The sequence below is a fragment of the Hypanus sabinus genome, chromosome 13 (genome assembly GCF_030144855.1).
Source record: "Hypanus sabinus isolate sHypSab1 chromosome 13, sHypSab1.hap1, whole genome shotgun sequence".
NCBI lineage: Eukaryota > Metazoa > Chordata > Chondrichthyes > Myliobatiformes > Dasyatidae > Hypanus > Hypanus sabinus.
The window spans coordinates 43845723-43867913 of NC_082718.1; the positions used below are offsets into that span (position 1 = coordinate 43845723).

The 22191-nt window shown below is 41.6% G+C and overlaps 1 protein-coding gene and 1 long non-coding RNA gene across 2 annotated transcripts in view; one reads left to right on the top strand and one right to left on the bottom strand.

Moving 5' to 3' along the window:
* Positions 1–22191, top strand: part of LOC132403815 (uncharacterized) — a 152809-nt gene that overhangs the window by 33939 nt on the left and 96679 nt on the right. The gene's annotated exons all lie outside the window — the stretch shown is intronic.
* The window catches only part of LOC132403813 (laminin subunit beta-4-like), a 147256-nt gene continuing 137176 nt past the window's right edge, over positions 12112–22191 (bottom strand). The window contains exons 31-34 of the mRNA XM_059987531.1: positions 19985–20123; positions 17824–18000; positions 14981–15131; positions 12112–12408 (exon numbers count right to left, since the gene is read on the bottom strand). Coding sequence (XP_059843514.1) covers positions 12269–12408; positions 14981–15131; positions 17824–18000; positions 19985–20123 — 607 coding nt within the window. The 3' untranslated portion in view covers positions 12112–12268. The remainder of the gene's footprint in view (positions 12409–14980; positions 15132–17823; positions 18001–19984; positions 20124–22191) is intronic.

A 22191-nucleotide genomic window follows, 5' to 3' on the forward strand; every position in this document is an offset into this window, starting at 1 on the left:
AAAAATTTAAGAACAAGCCGGCAGGAGCGTACATGTGTAATATGTCTATTTAAATCCCTCTTCAAAAGCAGTCAGATTTAAATTCCTATGCATAGCCCTGCCCTCAGTCAATGCACTTCACATTCACAAGACTGCAGTGCACCCACCATTTATGCAGCAGTGGTATCAAAATGTATGTTACATGCCACTTAACACTACCAACCATGCCTGTGCTCTTCATTTGGTACGGGGATGAGAAATAAATTTTCAGAGGTTGGCTGCCCTCACTCAAAGTAATTATAACAGTCTGACTCTAAACACTTGTGAGAGAGGAGGATGATTATCAGTACACCATTACTTAAATTCAAGCTTCCAAATTGTTATGTTTTGTAACTTCTAAGCATTAAACTAAATTAAAGGAAGATATGGGAGTCTAAAATGCAGATCTAACTTCAAGTTTACTTTAAGCGAGGTGCACGTGTAGCAAGTGGTAGTGTGATGAAGTATGCAATTAACATATGTTTACATATAACCTGTAATTAATTATTTAAACGACCAAGAGACTTTGATTCAACATTACAGCACATTTTTATATGTTAAAGAGCAAAGGTAACAGGACAATTTCTATAGTTACAATGCCCTCAATATGCTTCTTTTGAGTTGCATGTGACAGCTTCAAATGTCTGGTAATTACTGTTGTACCCATCCATACATATGCAGACAATCAGTTAACTGCCCATTTCCTGGTCTGTCTGGTCTGCATTTTCTTGTTCTGAGCTGAATTTTAAATTTAATCTATGTGGATCTGAATCCATATTCAGATCTGAAGGTTTGTCTCCAAAGTCAATATTCGCTAAATGTCCTAACCCCCAAAACGCTTTAACATGAGGCAGTATCTAAGGAGGGAATAAATAGTAGTAATAGTGTTGCTAAACTATAGTGATAAGGGTTATACTGGTTGGTTCAGGAATCGAAGCTGTTCTTGAACCTGGTGGCGTGGGTCTACAGGCTTCTATATCTCCTGCTCAATGGTAGCTGCAAGAAGATGACATGGAAGAGAAAATCTGCAGATGCTGGAAATCCAAGCAACACACACAAATGCTGGAGGAATTCAGCAGGCCAGGCAGCATCCATGGAAAAGAGTCCAGTTGACATTTTGGGCTGAAACCCTTCTGCAGGACTGGAGAAAAAAAGCTGAGGAATAGATTGAGGTGGCGGGAGGGGAGAGTAAAACTCAAGGTGATAAGTGAAACCTAAAGAGGAGAGGATGAAGTAACGAGTTGGGAAGTAAATGGTAAAAGAGACAGAATGCCCTGGAAGAACAGAAAAGGGAAGGAGCATTAGATGGAGGTGATGGGTGGGCAAAGAAATAAGAGAGGGAAGAGGGGATGGGAAATGGCGAAGGAGAGGGGTGGTGGGGGGCATTACTGGAAGTTTGAGAAAATGACATGGTGCGTATGGTGGGGATCTTTGACCATCAATGTTGCCTTCTTGAGGTCGTGCCTCCTGTTAATACTACCAATGGTGGGGTGGGATGTCCCTGTGATGTACAGTGCAGGCACAGCTTGAAAATTTACAAAGTTGTTCTGCAAATTGCAGCTGGACCTTAAGTGTGAGGCTAAAGTTTACTCCCACGGTGACAGTGGTTTTGGTGAAATTTGTTCTTCACCAAATCATGACACTGTGATATAAATTCAAGGCAAAAACGCCAAAGGTATACTGCCCTCTTGTGGCTGGAATGACAGACTTCTGGATCAGACATCTGCATATGATGGATGCAACATTCCTTCTAAATATGTAGAAAAGTTACATTTACATGGAAGCACAGCATGGCTTAAAAAAGACACTACCCATTTGCATTGTTCCAGCAAGGACAATTATGGTTGTATATATTCACAATGTAAATAATTTAAAAATATTTTAAATAAAATTACTTTGCTTTAATGGCAAATTAGTAATCATGTTTAAAGGTTTTAATTACATAATTATTGCTGTATGAAACAGCCTTTAGAGAGGCATGCACCTATTGACTCAAGATTCAAGATTGGAAAATACAGTGAAGCACATTGTATTAACAACCAACACACCCGAGGGTGTGCTAGGGGCAGCCTGCAAGTGTTGTCACTGTTATGCACCAGCAACAACAGATATGAAATTGAGTCGGGTTTTTATAAATAAAGAACAAAATTAATTAACCTACTCAAAAACATCAAAAAGTAAACAAACGACTAACTTAAATGGAAGTTAACTGTGTTATGCGTCTATCGTTATCAAACAGTCGAACTTAGAGACAATTCTTAATAGATCTTACTCAAGCCTAGTCTTAAAGTGTTAGCATAATAAGTCCATATGATTCATAAAGTAAGTGAGACCTCCCAAACCAGCGATGAGCAAGTCTTGAAAAAAAAGTCAAAACTGTTGACGCAGATCCCAGCCGAGAAATGCCTTTTCCGAAGAGATCCCCAAAGATAAGATTTCTCAAAGTAACTGTCCTTTCACTGGAGGTGGTCACCACACAATATCCGAGACCATGCAGGGGTTAACCAAAGGTGTGTGCCACAATCCACATCAATCACTTCGAGACACACAGAATGCCTTTGATTTCTACCCAATTCTTTGGGTTCGTACGAAGCTGGTAAATCTTCACTCTCTCTCTTCTTCTACGATTACGTAACCACCGACTGTGACTCCCCAACAAAACAACTATGCAACAAACTACGGTCTCCCCTTTTATACTGGCTGGAACATGCCATCACGTGACATCATGTCACCCCACTATCAGGAGACAATTACATCATGCTCACGAGAAACTCACGGGACAGGTAACATCACACGTTCTAGCACCACCATTTCTTGCCCACAATACTTGGCAGAACCAATATAGACCTAAAACCCATGTAGGTGTATGCAAATAAAACAGCAGAGGCATTTTAAGTATAAGAGAAACCACAACAGCACCTTTATTGTCTTCCAAGCTTAAGACACAAAGTGTGGTTAAAAAAAACTTTGTGCCATTACATCATCACACCTGATCAGCTTCTTAAAGTGATTCCACCAGGATTCACTAAAACTGGCATTGAGAGCCTCTCCAGAGATCAGATGAGAGGCATAGCTCAAGTCCCATATTCCATAGGTGGAGGAACAACGTGTGCCTCTGGCTTATCCAGAGGTGTGTTGACACACTCATGGTCATGTTGTAACAGCAGGGGCATAGTAGCGGAATCCCCCAAACTTTGGTGGGCTGGTTTAAGGCGATGTACCTAAATACATTCAGGTTTACCTCTCCTATCTATGATAAAAGTCTTTTCTCTCCATTTCAGAATGTGGAATGGGCCATCATAAGGGGGCATAAGGGGATGTTGGTGTGCATCATGGTGGTTGAAAATGAATAAGGTGAAATGCAGGTCAGCAGGAACCCAAGGGTGCTGTTTGCCATGATAGGAGGTAGGAACAGGTGCAAAGGAATTGAATTTACTGAGAAGTCTGGAACACTGTTGAGAGGCTGACCTGGCTGTTGTGGTATCAGAAATAAAATCAGCTGGCACTCGTAACAGCTGTCCGCATACCTACTCAGACAACTGCAGGTCCTCTTTTGGAGCAGTTCTAAGCCCTAGCAGGACCCATGGGAGATGATCATGCCAACACTCAGCTGTCAGAGAAATCCTCAATGCAGCCTTTAAGGAGCGGTGAAACTGCTTGCCTAGGCCCCATTGGACTGTGGGTGATGTGCTGTGCTGTGATGTAGCCTAATACCAAAGTTCTGGGCCATCGCAGCCCATAGGTGTAATATGAACTGGGGGCTGAGGAAGTATCAAACCAATCACCCCAGGTGCTGAGGAACACATGAGCCACGTCTGTGGCCATAGTCTTTCTTTACTTTTAACTTAATGCATTCTTAATAAGCCAACACAGTTTATGTACAGTATATGAAAACCACTTTTGCTTCCTCATTCAGTAATGTACCTAGGAAGTTTTGAAGTTTCTGGCTGCACTAATCTTCTGAACACATGACTATCGCCAGGTGGCAGCATTCGCTTATGGACATCTCCTCACACTGAAAGACCAGTCTCAGGCAAAGTAGAGTGTGGCTTTCTCTGAGCTGATGATGTTTGCAGCAGCAGTTGATCCATCATGTCCTTCCTAGAGGACCTGCAGGAAGTTCTGTGTTCACCACGGCCTGATGGATTGTCGTCAAAGGTGTTTTTCAGCAGAAAGTTTTCTCTTAAGGACTGGTAGTGAGGCCAGGTCCAACTGAATGTAACATTATGTAGGATGAGTTCAGGCCCATCTTTCACAACGTAGTGGACAGGCAGGAACTCAGCACGATCACAAAACAAAGAAGCACCGTGGCACCCATCTAAAGAAAACTCCCATTCAAGAAGACCACCAGAGGTGCGAGAAAAAGAACAAATCAGGCAGACAAAAAAAAGCGAACAAATAACACACGAAGCATTAGACATCAAACTGTTGTGTCCCCAAAAGTGAGTCCACGGTCACTGAGCCAATCAGTGCAGCACTGTGTCGATGGCTGCAGACCTCAATCAAATCGCTTGGCATTTGCGTACTTTGATTCTGTATACAGTTTGCTGTAGCTGCACAGAAAGGCAGCCGTCAGGATGAGGGCAATATTTGACATACTGTTTCCTCTATTCCCTAGAGAAGTGAACATCTTGACTTGTGGGATACACACCACTTTGGGTCTCCAACATTGACCTTTTCATGATGGCCATCTTTGTGTGTGGCTGCATTGAGTTGTGTGTAAAATCAAGCCAAGCAAATCTGCAGTTAACATTGTTGCCCTGCACCTCTTTCCATCTTTCTTTGAGGTACTTATTGCTGGATAGGAATCCGATTTTCACATAGAAGATAATTTTCATGCCTACATCGTGATGAGAATAAACTGCTGTATTTAACATTGACACTTGCTTATGGTCCCTCTAGAATTTCCTCTTTATTGAATTTGCACACAGGTTGCAGCAGCACAAAGTAAGTACCACTGGGCTGATCTAGCAACCAGTTATGGACCATTGATCCAGAAAAAAATGTTTGATTCCCATGAGAGCAACTGGAGAATGTAAATTCAAATAATTAAATGATTTTCAGATTTTCAAAAGCTGGTCTCAATTACAGTAACTGTAGTTTCTGATTTTCATCAGAATTCTTCAGGGAAGGAGACCTATCATCTTTAGCTGATTTTGCCTGAATGTGACTCCAGAATGTGGTTGACAGTAGTCCTCCTCTCCAAATCAGCGGGGAACAGTAAATACCGGAGATGGCAGTCACATTACCTGTACAAATTTAAAAAAATACATGAACCTCAGGCATTTAATTTGAAATACATACATTTGAACATGATCCTAAAGTGTCATCAAAACTGGAAGATGAATAGAACTGAAAAAGGATCAGTACAGCACAGGAAAACCTCCTTCAGCCCGCACTGTTGTGTTGAATTAATTAAATTAATAACTAATCCCTCTGCCTACACAATGTCCATATCCCAATGTCCTCTGAGCATTTGTGTGCATATCTACAAGCTTTTAAAATGCTTTCATGGTATTTGCCTCCACTCCCTGGCAGCACATTCCAGGCAAATGCTTCCTTTGAATTACATATCATTTTCAGACATCTTCATCTTCACACTCGCACTCCAGATGCCCAAAATGAATGTTAATTCCCACTCTGGGCTGCACTCATGCTTGTTCAGGTATCTGAGGTCAAATGGGTGTTTCTTTGTTTGCAAAAAAACCCAAATGCAGCTCCAGGAAGACCATTGTTTAGAGCTGCATTACAATCCACATTCAGGTCTGAAGACTGGCTGCTGTTGAAATTGATATTTGTAATATGCCATAACTCCAGAATATGCCTAACACAGGCATCCACCAACCTCTGTGTAAAACCCTTGTTCAACAATATCTCTTTTGAACTTAACCCATTTCACTTTATTCATGCCCTCTATTATTAGGCATTTCAAATCTGGAAGAAAGGATACTGGCTATCTATCTATGACTCTCATAAACTTCTGTCAGGTTTCCTCTCATCCTCCACCTCTCCAGAGATTAGGGAACCATTAGGTTTATGTCTGTATAAAGGTAGAACATTGTTGATTGGGTTTATTCCCGACTAATAAATAAGGAGAAAAAATACGCAGCACTCACCATTCAGGAATGGTTGAGGGGGGTAAGCTGAAAAGGACCAGACACATCAATAGATACTTGGTGAAATCAATAGCACTTCTGTTTTGGATGTTATGATTGCAGAATGAATCTGAAATGATGCTCAGGGTTTGCTACACAAAGTATTAACATAGAACTCATCAGAGGGAGACTTGGAAAAACACATGAAAGGCAGATCTGCATCTAAGGGTGCTTAGATGTTAGGTCTGCAGTTCTAAAGCATGAAATTCCATCTGACAGCCTGTTAACTTTGAACTATACAAATGTTAACAGTTTGCAAGAACTCCACTATTTTTTTTAAAAGGTTTATCAATTGCCAGTAATTAGTTGAAGGTAATTTTTTTTCCAGTCATTGCTGCAAATTTACAAATGTTTGCTGTTGTCCATCAGGCTCTTGAACAAAAGGGGATAACTACACTCACTTGCCCATCCATTGAGATGTTCCCACAAACAATAATCTCATTTTAAGGGCTCTTTATCTTGTTATTTCATATTCTCATTATTTATTGCTATTTACTTATACTTGCATTTGCAGTTTGTTGTCTTCTGCACACTGGTTGATCTTTCATTGATCCTGTTTTAGTGACTATTGAATAGATTTGCTGAGTATACCTGCAGGAAAATGAATTTCAGGGTTGTATGTGGTACGTACTCTGATATTAAAAATTACTTTGAATTTTGAACTCAGTGCCTAAATTGTGTGGTGTGTGTTTTGTTCATTTCAATGCTGCTAGAAATAGTGGTAGATCTCAGATGAGGAGGCCACCCCCATGGGGTGGAGCATAGCAAGGAGACTGTATGATGGTCAGACTGTGAAGGAGAACTGCCTGATGAGAAGAGTGAGAGGACCTTGCAGCAGAAGGACATTCCTGTCCAGGGTGTTCCCTGGAAACACCTTTCTGAACACAAAGCAAAAAGCTTTGACTAATAGCCAATCTGGACATTGGAAGTTTTCAGGGGAGGGGATTTCAATCAGGTCCACTGCCCAAGTGCAAGGGGCAGCAGCAGACCTCTACAGCGGAAAAGAGCTTTGACCAGTGGCCAATCTGTGTTTGGGATTAATTAGCAAGAGCAAATTAAGGGAAGGTGGGGGCAAACATGGCGGTTGCCCTCTGAATGGACATAGTCAGAGTGGTAACCTGCTTTGCTAGGATAGTAGAGATGCCAGGCAGGATAGATGAATGCTCCTCTTGCAGGATGTGGGAAGGCAGGGAGACCTCCGGTGTCCCTGACAACTACAACTACAAGAAGTGCATCTGGCTGCAGCTTCTAACAATCTGCGTTAAGGAGTTGGGGCTGGAACTGGATGAACTCTGGATCATTCAGATAGAAAGGACATATAGAGAGGTAGTTACACCCAAGGTGCAGGGCACAGGAAACTGGGTGACAGTCAGGAAGAGGAAAATGGTTAAGGAGCCAGTGCAGAGTACCCCCCTGCGGCTATCCCCCTTAACAACAGGTATATCACTTTGGATACGGTCGGTTGTGGGGGGGGGGGGTGACCTAACAGGGGAAAGTCACAATGGTCAAGTCTCTGGCACTGAGTCTGCCTCTGTGACTCAGAAGGGAAGGGAGAGAAGCGGCACACTGTGATGATAGGGGGTTCGTTATTTAGGGGAACGGACAGGAGATTCTGTGAGTGAGAATGAGATTCCTGGATGGTAATGTTCCTTCCTGGGTGCCAGGGTCTGGGATATCTCAGACTGAGTCCTCAGCATTCCTAAGAGGGAGGGTGAACAGCCAGAAGTTGTGTACCAATGACGTGGGTAGGACAAGTGATGAGGTTCTGCATAGGGAGTTCAGGGAGTTAGGTGCTAAGTTAAAGGGCAGGACCTCCAGGATTGTGATCTCAGGATTGCTACCTGTGCCATGTGCCAGTGAGGCTAGAACTAGGAAGATTATATTTTATTAACTGGCTAAGGAGTTAGTGTAGGAGGGAGGGCATAAGATTTTGGGATCATTAGGCTCTCTTCCAGGGAAGCTGGGACCTGTACAGAAGGAATGGTTTGCATTTGTACTGGAGGGGAACTAATATCCTAGCAGGAAGGTTTGTTAATGCTGTACATTGGGGGTTAAACTAGAGTTGTAGGGGGATGGGACCAGAGTGCCAGAACAGTTAGTGGAGAGGTTGTGGAGGCAAATGTTTGTAAGACCACAAAGTTAGGAATCAACAGGTTGAGGATGGTGCAACTAGTGTCCTGAGCATATATTTCAATGCAAGAAGTATCATAGGAAAGGCAGATGATAGTGCTGAAGATGAGGTAGCTGGTTTACAGAGGCAATGTGCAGTGAGGAGAGTCTGTTGACAGGGCAAAATTGCAGTCAGAAGGATGAGTTGCAATGTAAAAGGTAGACAAAATCAAAAAGGGTGAATACAGGACTGAGGGTGTTGTATTTGAATGTGCGCAGAATATGGAATAAGGTAGATGAACTTGTAGCACACTTGAAGATTGGCGAGTATGATGTGGGCACCACAGAATTTTGGCTGAAAGAATATTATAGCTGGAAGCTTAATGTCCAAGGATACACATTGTATCAAAAGGACAGACAGGAAGGCAGAGGGGGTGGCTTTGCTGTGTTGGTAAAAATGAAATGAAATAATTAAAAAGAGGTACATAGGGTTGGAAAGCATTGAATCATTGTGGATAAAGCTAAGGAACTGCAAGGGTAAAAAGACCCTGATGGGTGTTATATACAGACCCCAAACAGTAGTGAGGATATGGTCTACAAATTACAATGGGAGGTAGAAAATGCATGCCAAAAAGGCAATGTTACGATAGTTATGGGGTCTCCAATATGCAAGTAGATTTGGAAAATCAGATTGGTGCTGGATTCCAAGAGATGGAATTTCTAGAATGCTTATGAGATGGTTTTCTAGAGCAGCTCGTGGTTGAGCCCACAAGAGGATCAGCTATTCTGGATTGGGTGAATGAACCAGAACTGATTAGAGAGCTCAAGATGAAAGAACCCTTTTGGGCAAGTATTCATAATATGATCGAATTCACCCTGAAATTTCAGGAAGAGAAGCTAAAGTTAGATGTATCAGTATTACAGCGGAGTAAAGAAAATTACAGAGGCATGAGAGAGGAGTTGGCTAGAATTGATTGGAAAAGAACACTGGCAGGGATGATGGCAGAGCAGCAATGTCTTGAATTTCTGAAAGTAATTTGGAAGGCACAGGAAATATACATCCCAAAGAGGAAGAAGTATTCTAAAGGTAGGATGTCACAACTGTGGCTAACAAGAGAAGTCAAAGCCAACATAAAAGCCAAAGAAAGGGCATATAATAGAGCAAAAACTAGTGGGAATCTTTTAATACCAACAGAAGGCAACTAAAAAGTCATTTACAAGGTAAAGATAGAATATTAATGTAAACTAGCCAATAATATTAAAGAGGATACCAAAAGTTTCTTCAGGTACACAAAGTGTAAAAGAGAAGTGAGAGTGGATGTTGGACTGCTGGAAAATGGTGCTGGAGAGTCAGTAACAGGGGATGGTGGAATTTCCAGGTGTAAGGGGTCATGAAGTGTGAGAAATTGCCATTACTAGAGAGAAGGTTCTTAGGAAACTGAAAGGTCTGAAGGTTGGTAAGTCACCTGGACCAGATGGTGTACACCCCAGAGTTTTAAAAGAGGTGGCTGAAGAGATTGTGAAGACATTAATAATGATCTTTCAAGAACCATTAGATTCTTGAATGTTTCCAGAAGACTGGAAAATTGCAAATGTCACTCCACTCTTCAAGAAGGGAGAGCAGCAGAAGAAAAGAAACCATGGGCCAGTTAGTCTGACTTCAATGTATGGGAAGATGTTGGAGTTGATTATTAAGGGTGATGTCTCAGGGTACTTGGAGGTACATGATTAAATAGGTCGTAGTCAGCATGGTTTCCTCAAGGGAAAATCTTCCTAAAAATCTGTTGGAATTCTTTGAAGAAATAACAAGCAGGATAGTCAAAGAAGAATCAGTTAATGTTGCGTACTTGGGTTTTCAGAAAGTCTTTGCCTAGGTGCCACACATGAGGCTGCTTAATGAGTTTTGAGCCCATGGTATTACGGGAAAGATTCTAGCATGGATAAAGCAGTGGCTGATTGGCAAGAGTCAAAGAGTTAAAGGAAACCTTTTCTGGTTGGCTGTTGGTGACTAGTGGTGTTCCACAGGGGTCCGTGGTAGGACTGATTCTTTTTTCATTATATGTCAAAGATTTGGATGATGGAATTAATGCCTTTGTTGCAAAGTTTGCAGATGATATGAAGATAGGTGGAGGGGCAGGTAGCTTTGAGAAATTAAAGAGGCTATAGAAGGACTTAGACAGATTAGGAGAATGGGCAACGGAATGACAGATGGAATACAGTGTTGCAAAGTGTATGGTCATGCACTTTGGTAGAAGAAGTGAAAGTTTGACTATTTTCTAAATGGTTCAAAGGAGGCTCATCCAATGGCTTGTCATATGAAGATCGTTTGATGGCCCTGGGCCTGAATTCACTAGAATTTAGAAGAATGAGAGGCGACCTCATTGAGTCCTTTTGAATGGAGAAAGGCATGGATGTGGAGAGGATACTTCCTATGGTAGGAGAGGACACAGCATCAGAATAGAGGGGCATCTTTTTAGAACAGAGATGAGGAATTTCTTTTGTCTGAGGGTGTTGAATCTGTGGAATTTTTTGTCACAGGCAGCTGTGGAGGTCAAATCTTTATGTATATTTAAGGCAGAGGTTGATAGATTCTTGATTGGTCAGGGAGGGCATGAAGGGATACAGGGAGAGGGCAGGAGATTGGGTGTGAGGAAAATTGGATCAGTTATGATGAAATGGGGGAGCAAACTCAATGGGCCAGATGGCCTAATTCTGCTCCTATATCTTAAGGTCTTATGAGGCGTCTACTGTGTGTTCCAGAAAGGATATTCTGACTGAAGTCTGCCACCTGCAGTGACATGATGATATCTTTAGTGTTTTGGCAAGGTTGCTGTGGAATGCAGTTTTCTGCATTGGGACCTCACTAGCCTCGAGTGAAAACATTTGTACCTTTTTCTCTGAGTCCAAAGATTGTCATTTAACTACAGACAAGCATGTAAACCCATTGGTTCACTACTCAGACCTGACAGTATTGATGCAAGTGCCAACCTTATCAATGTAACAAAATCTCATGGTCCTCTCCAGTTTATGAACGCCCAGCTTATGTAAAGTCCATACATGCAAACAAGTGTTCGGGATGGATTTGCCAGCAGCTTGTGGTGGCCCGAGCCATGTTCTGCCAGGTGGGGACTTGGTTTGCAGCCTCATTTTTGACCTGCGAATTGTTCAGGCTGTGATCTGTTCACAGGGACTGAACATTGCTGTAACTTGAAAAATGTCGAAGTGGTTGCTGAAAGGTATGACGAGAGGAATCAAGAGGCTGATATGAAGGGTTAGGATTCATGTCCAATTTGTGAGTTTTCAAAAAGTGCAAGTAATATGATAAGCACAGAGCATCCATTATTGAAGATAGCCATTCCCAAAGTAAAGAACAGAATTTGGAACAACAATATGTCTGGTTATACCACACAGTATACTCCGATTTATCTGCACTGCACTTCCATGACAAAATGGAGAAAAGCTCGGGACAAAAACTTTTCCAAGAGTTTTCCTGATGAACAATTTTAGCAAAACAAAAGAAGCTGGGTACTTTGCTGTCTGGGGCTTCTGCCTATCTGTTGAAGTTAAATAGTTAACTGTTAGTATCTTGGAGAACATTCATTGTTCGGTTTTGTACCTTGGGGGAGCAATAGTTGCAAGGAATAAAGCAAAGAAAAAGATTTGGTTAAGTAAAAATACATTTGTTGACAAGAGCCTCGTTAATATGTATTTATTGTAGGTGTGCAATCTTTTATTTAGTTTCAGCTTTCTTCAACTTCCACTTGTTACAAGTTCAGAGTTGACAATCAAAGAGTCAATGCACAATGATTTGTGTAGAATAATTTTATGGTGCTTTTGTGATTCAGTTGCAGAGAACAGAATATAAGCCCATTCTCATGAAATCTCATCTTGTTATATTTAAAGAATTTTACTCAAAATTTTGAGAAGGCTTAAATTTTAAAAGTTACGAAGAGAAACTGACAATAAAAAGGTGCACTACTGCTTGATTATGGTAGACAGTTATTGTAGAAGATGATCTTCTCCTCAATAAACTCTTTAATACTTGTCACATTTTCTTCTAATTTGGACAAATAATCTGAGTTCTCTTTCAGTTTTCTATTTCTGTCCTTCATCTGCTCTTCCAGTTCTGTAAATGCAGAAAAAATTAAAATTTTTAATTTATTATCTGCAATCCTTGCTGTCAGATTATTGGCCAACATTTATTCTCTCTTCATCGGCTGCTGACCACACTATATTCAGATTGTAGCAGTATAAATTTCAAATTTATTGCATAAAGAAAACCTGCAATTCAATTTTGGATGTGTTGACAAGCAAAGTTAAACTTTTATGGAAAGTTAATGATGTTTAGGAAACTCATGACTAAAGTTTCAATTGTCTCTATATTACACAATTCCATTATGCTCCAGATAATGGCCTTATCATTTCAGACAACTTGCAGAATCATAGAGTACAGTTTAAACTTCTAACAATAAAGATAGATCAAAGGAATACTAGCTCCTGTATTCAGCTGGAGGTTCTCGAATACTATGGCTAAAAGACCATTCAGATCTTAGGGTTGGGAGGAAGTCACTGTGAATTAGGAGGGGACCCAGGGGGAGGTGATAGGCAGGTGAGAAGAGGGAAGAGGCTAGAGTAGGGAATGGATGGGGGGGGGGCATTTGTTTACCAGAAGGAGAGATCAATATTCATGCCATCAGGTTGGAGGCTACCCAGATGTAATATAAGGTGTTGCTCCTCCATCCTGAGGATGGCCTCATCTTGGCACAAGAGGAGGCCTTGGACTGACATGTCAGGACAGGAATGGAAATTAAAATGTTTGGCCACTGGGAAGTTTCACTTGTGGCAGATGGAGCGGAGGTGCTTAATGAATCGGTCCCCCAATTTACAGCAGGTGTCACCAATGTAAAATAGGCCATGTCGGGAGCATTGGGCACAATAGACAACCCCAGTAGATTTGCAGGTGAGGTGTTGCCTCTGGAAGGACTGTTCGGGGCCGTGAATGGAGGTGAGGATGGAGGTAAATGGGTTGGTGCAGCACTTTGGCCACTTGCGAGGATTAGTGCCGGGAGGGAGATTAGTGAGAAGGGAATCACGGACAGAGTAATCCTTGTGGAAAGCAGAGAGAGGGGGAGAGGTAAAGATACACTTAGTGGTAGGATCCCTTTGGATATGGCGGAAGTTTCGGAGAATGATGTGTTGGATGGTAGGTAAGAACAAGAGGAACTCCATCACCGTTAAGGTGGTAGGAAGATGGGGTGAGTGCATATATTTGGGAAATAAGGAGGTGTGTGTGAGGGCAGCTTCACTGGTGGAGGAAGGGAAACTCCATTCTGGAAAGGAAAGCTGCATCCTGGGAACAGAGATGAAGGACCTGGGAAAAGGGAATAGCATTCTTATTGGAGACTGGGTAGGAAGTAGCATAGTCAAAGTAACCGTGGGACTTGGTAGGTTTAGAAAAGGCGTCAGTCGACAGTTTGTCTCCAGAGATGGAGACAGAGATCCTGAGAAAGTGGAGGGAGGTGTCAGAAATAGACAAAGTGAACTTACGAGCAGGGTGGAACATGGAGGCAAAGGTGATAAAATTGGTGAGCTATGCATGGGTGCATGAAGCAGCACCAGTGCAGGTGTCCATGTACCATAGTAGAAGTTGGGGAGTGTTACCAGGGACGGCTTGGAACGTGGACTGTTCTACGTAGCCAACGAAAAGGCAGGCATAGCTGGGGCCCCTGCAGGTTCCCATGGCTAACCCTGGAGTCTGGAGGAAGTGGGAGGAGCTGAAGGAATAATTGTTGAGGGTTGGGACCAGTTCTTCTAAACAGAGGAGGGTGATGGTGGAAGGGGAACCGGGTAATTCTTTTTTGAGATAGAAGCGGAGAGCTTTAAGGTCTTCTCAGTGGGGGATAGACATGTGCAGGGACTGGGCAGCGATGGTGAAAATGAGGCGGTCAAGGCCAGGGAATTGAAAGTTAGTGAGGAGATTGAGAGCATGAGAAGTGTCGCAGGTGTAGGTGGGAAGGGGCTGAGTCAAGTTGGATAGACTGGAGTTGAGGTATGAGGACACGAGTTCAGGAGCAGGCTGAGACAATGGGCTTACCCAGACAGCAGGTCTGTGGATTTTGGTTAGGAGGTAGAAGGGACCAGTGCGGAGTTAGGGAACTATGACTTTGGTAGCAGTGGATGGAAGTTCTCCAGAGTTGATGATGTCAGTGCTGGAACTGGAAACAGTTTTCTAATGGTCCAGAGTGGGATTTGTTGTTACATTCACTAATATTAATGCGGCATGTGGAACTTTCTCCAACATAGAGACTGCAGCCTCAGGACTTACAGAATTTATCTCTCTGGGCTGCTTCTGCCACTACTGCTTCTTTCCTGACAACTTCTTAAGCTCCCCAATTTTCTGGAACTCTCTTCAGGTTTCACCTCTTCCACTAAAATTCTAAGAGTGCATAATGTTTGCAAAGTCAACACTTATTGTCATTTTTGGTTGTAGTAGTAGGTTTGTCTGACAGTACTCATTTTAGAAATCATACCAACATTATGTGATTACCTTAACAAAATATGTTGTGTATTTCACCACTTGTCTTCTTTAAGGTTTGATTAATAGCTGAATAAAATGTCAATATAATGTAAAGAGGCAAGACTCCATGTAAATTGTCAAACAAATTTACCATTCTATTGAATTAACAATGTCCCCCTACCTGTAATCCTCCTCAGTTTGCTTTCTAAGTCTTTTGCCAGATCACTTGCCTCTCGCAGTAATTCTTCTGCTTTTTGTTTTCCATCCTTTGGAATCTCTTGTATGCTCAGATTGATTAATTTCACATATGCTTCATTCAATGTTTTAAATTCCTGCAATGAACAAAATGTGAAAATGCCTTTTAAATCAGCAAATAATTTCCAAAATGTATTTAAAGGAACAATTGTTAGGAAAAATAGTTAGGAGAAAGTACACCATTAGGAGTTTGAGGAGGTTTGATATATCACCAAAGACTCTTACAAATTTCTATTGACAGCCACTGGAGAGCTTTTTGACTGGTTGCATCATAGCCATGAAAGCTCCAACGCACAGGATTGCAAACGGCTGTAGAGAGCTTTAGCAAGCTCCATCACAGGCACAACCCCACTTTATCAAGACATCTTCAAGAGGTGATGCTTCATGAAGGCAGCATCGATGATTAAGGACTCTCACCATGCAGGATATACCCTTCTCTTGTTACTACCATCAGGGAGGAGGTAACAAAATCGGAAGAATCACAGTCAATAATTCAGAAACATCTCCTTCCCTTCTACCATCAGATTTTGAACAGTCCATGAAGCTAGGTCATTACCCCTCATTTTGCACTTGTTAGTTACTTTGCAATTTATGGTACTGCTGCTGTAAAGCAACAAATTTCGCCTCATTTAAGTCAGTGATAATAAATTTGATTCTGTTCCCAAACCAAACAGCACAATCTCCTTCTGTGACATTCTGCTGTTCTTCCTTAATCCATCAGTTTGCTGGGTGAGAAGTGAAAACAAAGTATGATAATAAGTTCCTGCTTTAAATACGGCAACACCTGACTTCTAGATCTTTCCTTCTGTAACCACATTAATTGATTACTTGCTACTTCCCAGGAAATATCAGGAGCAGTAAGCAGTTTGACCCTTTGAGCCAAGGTAGAAATTGGCCTTCATCAAGATCAAGTCAACTTTTATCTTGTCACCATTTTCCTGCACTGTCCCTTTATTTCTTGATTCCTATAATATCCAGAAATATTTAAATCTTTGTTTTGAATGACCGATGTGACTATAAAAAAGTCAAAAAATTCACCAGTCTCTGAATGAATGAATTTTTCATCCCAGCTCTTATTCTGTGACGGAGACTCTGGTTCTGGATTCCTCAGCTGGGGGAAATATCCTCCATGAATCCAGCCTGTTAAATGCCACAGGAACTTTATAAGCTTCAGTAGATCTCCTAACATACTTCTCATTGTGTTGTGAGCTTGATCCCTTTGAACATTAACCCCATCTAACTTCTTACCATTTAGAAATAATATTCTCACCATTTAAAAATAAGCAACATTTCCTGTTTCGAGCATCAAAATGAAAGTTTTCAAGTTTTTCCACTTTACTTTGCATCTGCCTTGTTCTTGTCCACTCACTCAGCTTGTCTGTACCTCTAAGAAGCATTTTCATAACTTTCTCCATACTCAACACTAAATATGACATCTGGTCAAGCCAACTACATCATTGATGTAAATTGTGAAAATCTGAATCGGCATCAGATTCAGGTTTATTATCACCGGCATGTGATGTGAAATTTGTTAACTGAGCAGCTGCAGTTCAAGGCAATACATAATCTAGCAGAGAGAAAAAATAATAATAAATAAAACATAATAATAAATAAACAAGTAAACCAATTAAGTATATTAAATAGATTATTAAAAAATGTGCAAAAACAGAAATACTGTTTATTAAAAAAGTGAGGTAGTGTCCAAAGCTTCAATGTCCATTTAGGAATTGGGTGGCAGAAGGGAAGAAGCTGTTCCTGAATCGCTGAGTGTGTGCCTTCAGGCTTCTGTACCTCCTACCTGATGGTAACAGTGAGAAAAGTGCATGCCCTGGGTGCTGGAGGTCTTTAATAATGGACGCTGCCTTTCTGAGACACCGCTTCCTAAAGATGTCCTGGGTACTTTGTAGGCTAGTGGCCAAGATGGAGCTGACTAGATATACAAACTGGTGCCCAAGATGGATGTGGAAGCTATGGAGAGGGTGCAGAGGAGATTTACCAGGATGTTGCCTGGTTTGGAGAACAAATCATATGAAGCAAGGTTAGCAGAGCTGGGACTTTTCTCTTTGGAGAGTAGAAGAATGAGAGGGGACTTGATAGAGGTCTACAAGTTTATGAGAGGCATAATTAGGGTGGATAGTCAGTACCTGTTTCCCAGGGCACCAATAGCAAACACCAGGGGGCATATGTACAAAATTAAGGGAGGGAAGTTTAGGGGAGACATCAGGGGTAAGTTTTTTACACAGAGGGTTGTGGGTGCCTCGAATGACTTGCCAGGGATGGTGGTGGAGGCTAAAACATTAGGGGTAATTAAGAGCCTCTTGGACAGGCACATAGATGAAAGCAAAATGGAGGGTTATGGGGTAGTGTGGGTTTAGTACTTTTTTTAAGGACTATATGGTTTGGCACAACATGGAAGGCTGAAGGGCCTGTACTGTGCTGTAGTGTTCTATGGAGCTGACTAGATATACAATCTGGAGCCCAAATACTGATGCTTAGGGGTAATCCTCTAATTAGAGCCCACCAGCTGGAATCAATCATCAAACTTACTGCATGGAAACAAGTAATTCAGCCCAACAAGTCCACACTGGGACCTGTAAACCTCCTCTCTCCTTATCTCACCTATTCAATATTCTTTAATTCCTTTCCAATTATTTGTTTATGCCTTTTAATTCATTAATACCTGGCAACTGAGTTACTTCCTGGGGATTAAATGGTTTAATAAATAGCAGAGGCAATAGAACTTCAGAAAAATAAGATTAAAGCACGTACTTGTTCGGCCTCATCAGCATTCGTCTTGGCTTCATTCGCTTTTTCCATTGCCTTTTTACTTGCTATCTTGTTGTTTTCTGTCTTGTTTCTTAGTCCTTCAATGTCATTTTGAAACTTAGCTATATTGTTCATGAGATTCACGAGATTGTCAGAAATTGATTTGATTTTGTCATTAACCTATAAGTAATTAAAACATGAAAGACAAAACATATTAATTTCACAAGAAATTTAGCTGTCTTCTGCTAACTAGCATAAGATGTAGAGAAGGTGCTAATAAAATCCTCCCCTCATACAAAATAAAAATTGGATAGAGAACTTAGAGTGGAAACTGAAGAGATTTGACATGCTGACGGAGGATATGATTAATACTTAATATAATTAATTATGAAGTATTTTGGAAATATAAAAAGTTGAAAAAATTGCAGAAGTGCATACAAATGGAAAATCAGGATGAAGGAAGGGAAAATACTAAATGTGTGTTTTGCTTCTGTTTACAAAGAGCAGTATGGTAATGGAAGAGCTTTGAATAGCATGACTAGAAATAAAGAGTACTATTGAAAAGAAATTGATCCTAGTGGCATACTATACATTGTACCACTTTCACTCCAAGAACAATTTGAGGAAGCTGTGGCCATAGTCTTCCAAACACCTTTGCATGCCAAAGGATGAGATGGCTATTGGTGAAATATTTATGTCCAAGAAGGCCCATCATTTAAGAACTGATGTTTACATTAAAAAATAATCTGACGGGAGGGATTAGTAGAATTAATATATAACAATGTTCTAAACGCAATAAAAAAATAAAAAATTGTTACATTGCACTTACAATTAGCAAACCAGTAGGATTTCCCTGAAATCTATACAGAGTTTTTATAAACAGTGTGAAAAATATTGACCTAGAGATTGTGAGATTTCTTGACAGCCTTTAATCCTTATCCATACTTACAAAGATATACAGTCATCTATGTATTGCATCCATCAAAGATGGTGCCATTGTGTGGCTATGAATCCCAAGTTTAAAATTGACCCCTTAAATTGTAAAATAGAATTGAAAGCTATGACCTATGTTTGATTTTGAGAAACTTGTGTAACGCCCTGGGAAAGATTTCCCTGCTAATGTAAAGGTTGTTCTGTTGCAGCAGTGTTTGGGTTATGACTAGAGATAACGGGGGCTTTGGAATGTGCGCCGTCCAATGAAGGGAGCGTTTTTCTCTGGTTGTGTGCCTGAGAGTGGGTTGTTCATGTTCTTTTGTTCAGTGGAAGATGGAGAAAGAAGATGCCAGAATGGAGAGTCGTAGACTGCAGGATGGAGTGGGCTGGGAATGGGTCGATGCCTCCCGAGGGAAATCGATGAAGGACTAACAGATGGGAAACCATGAGCTTCAACGTGTGCATTAGACTGTTTCATTAAAATGGGCCCTTTTCTTTTTGTTTCTTTACTAACTGTCTAGTCAAAATAAGAATTATGAAGCTAAATCGTTTAATTGCAAATGGTGTTCTGTTTTTTTATTTCGTGGTACTGAATTGTAACAGGGGAATACATCACGCAGCATCCACACAAACAAGAGATTTTGCACCTCAGATTTCACACATTTAGCAGGGCCAGAGACTGTCTTCCCTAGACTAACACTGCCGGCCGAACCTAAGGGTTCACTTGGAAAATATACATGTAAAGTATCATTGTTGGGATTCAACATTGATCAAAATGTCATTTGGATTTTTGGGAATGCCAGAGTTCCCTGTAAAGCAAATGGTTCCGGGACATCTCCATCCAAGGTAAACCTCTTGATTTGATAAGAGAAGGAAAATCTATAGTTTAATATTGTACACTACGGTCAATACATTCTAAACATTTCTTGAAACATAAATTAATTAAAATAATCTTTTTGTGAATATCTGGTTTTAAATATTGGAAATTAAAATTTATTCAGGATTAGTATCCTTCCAATTCAATCCAGTTTCAGGAACAGCTTCTTACCAGATTTCTGAATGGACAATGAGCCCATGAACACTAAAGCATTTTTTCTCTCTTTTTGATTAATTTATACACTTATTGTAACTTATAGTTTTTTATTACGTATAACAATGTACTGTAGCTGCAAGGAACACATTTTATGACATATGCTATTGATATTAAACGCAATTCTGATTCTGAAGTTACCTGTGAAATTTTTGTTTTTGCACTATTTAAATCCCTTGTGATTATATTCACTGTTCCTATAACATTTCGTTGTACTTCTTTTATCTTGTCCAGTTCTTTCTGCAGTTCTTTTGTGCTTGGAATCTCTTGAGCTCTTTTCCTACGAATACACACATAACATTTACTATCTGTGTACAAGAAAAGATCAAGATGGAGTCAGAGAGCATAGAAACAGGCCCTTCAGTCCACCAAGTTTGTGCCAAACCTCAGTCATCCATTTAAGCTAGTCCTGCATTTTTCTACTTTTTGTTCTTTCCATGTTCTCATTAACTCCCCCCTATGTTCTACCTACCCACTAGGATAAATCAGAGTGAATAATTAACCTCTCAGCCTGCATGGTTTGGGGATGTGGGAGGAAGTCCACATGTCACAGGGAGAACATGCAAACTCTATGGCATCGGTGCTGCTCTCTAGTGGAGTATAAACAGCATTGCATCTGACTGAGGTTTGCTCTTGCTGACAGAGTCATGGACTCAAAATAGGGCTATATTACTTTTTTATGTGATTATATGTCGACTACTATTCTATACGTGTAACATGTTCATTTGGCTGTGTATCCCTGTTGGTACTGTGTTTTGCACCTTGGCCCTGAGGACACTGATCTGTTTGGGTGTATTTATGGGTATTCATGTATAGTTGAACTATATGAATGGGACCCAAGGTCAGGAATGAACCCAGTTCTCTGCACTGTGAGACTGTAGCTCACAGTAACACTGTGCTGGCCAGAACAATACAGTAAGGCAGTCAGATTCTTAACTGCTGTTAACAATGCTAGACTGGATCTTTTATAGAGGAGGAGTTTTAACAATGAGCTTCAGTTAGATGGTGTGCACATTGTATATCACTGACCATTTGGGTATCAGTCTTTAGGAATTGCTGTCATTTATTTGATACATTGGATACATTGGATGTGTGGCTGGCAACTTGCGAAGGCCAGTGTGTAGAGCCAGGTATGGGGAATTTAATATTGGATCTGAGGAATGATAGATACATATCCTTTTGGAAGAGGACAGCGAGGCTTGAGAGGAAGTGCGGCGGCGGCCATTTTCAAATTGTCCAATTGCTTCTCAGATCGGAGTTCTGAGAGGCGGGACTGCGCAGGCGCGTGAAGGAGGCCCGGGAAGGAGGGAAGATATATAAAGAACGCCGCCTTAAGAAGCGGGCAGCGGAGTGAGCCGGGCGCAGAGTGTAGGGCTTGGGCTCAGAGGGCTTAGGCAGAAGAGGGCATAGTAGGCTTATCTTTTAGTTCTTGTATTTTCAGTTATTTGGGAGGTATGAGTGTGAGGGCAGCTTGTTGTTCTCGGTGTTGGATGTGGGAGATCCTGGAGTCTCCGAGCCTCCTGGACGTCCACATCTGTGCCGAACTGCAGCTCCTGAGGGACCGAGTTAGGGAACTGGAGCTGCAGCTCGATGACCTTCGCCTGGTCAGGGAGAGTGAGGAGGTGATAGAGAGGAGTTACAGGCAGGTGGTCACTCCAGGACCATGGGAGGCAGATAGGTGGGTTACAGTCAGGAAGGGGAAGAGGCAGGTACTAGAGAGTACCCCAGTGGCTGTACCCCTTGACAATAAGTACTCATGTTTGAGTACTGTTGGGGGGGACAGCCTACCTGGTGGGAGTGACAGTGGCCGAGCCTCCGGCACAGAGGATGGCCCTGTAGCTCAGAAGGGTAGGGTTAGAAGAAAAAGGTCCTTAGTAATAGGGGACTCAATAGTCAGGGGCTGAGACAGGCGTTTCTGTGGAGGTGACCGGGAGTCCCGGATGGTAATTTGCCTCCCTGGTGCCAGGGTTCGGGACGTTTCTGATCGTGTCCAAGATATCCTGAAGTGGGAGGGTGAAGAGCCAGAGGTCGTGGTACATGTAGGTACCAATGACATAGGAAGGAAAGGGGAAGAGGTCCTGAAACGAGAGTATAGGGAGTTAGGAAGGCAGTTAAAAAGAAGGACCGCAAAGGTAGTAATCTCGGGATTACTGCCTGTGCCACGCGACAGTGATAGTAGGAATAGAATTAGGTGGAGGATGAATGCGTGGCTGTGGGATTGGAGCAGGGGGCAGGGATTCAAGTTTCTGGATCATTGGGACCTCTTCTGGGGCAGGAGTGACCTGTTCAAGAAGGACGGGTTACACTTGAATCGTGGGGGGACCAATATCCTAGCGGGGAGGTTTGCT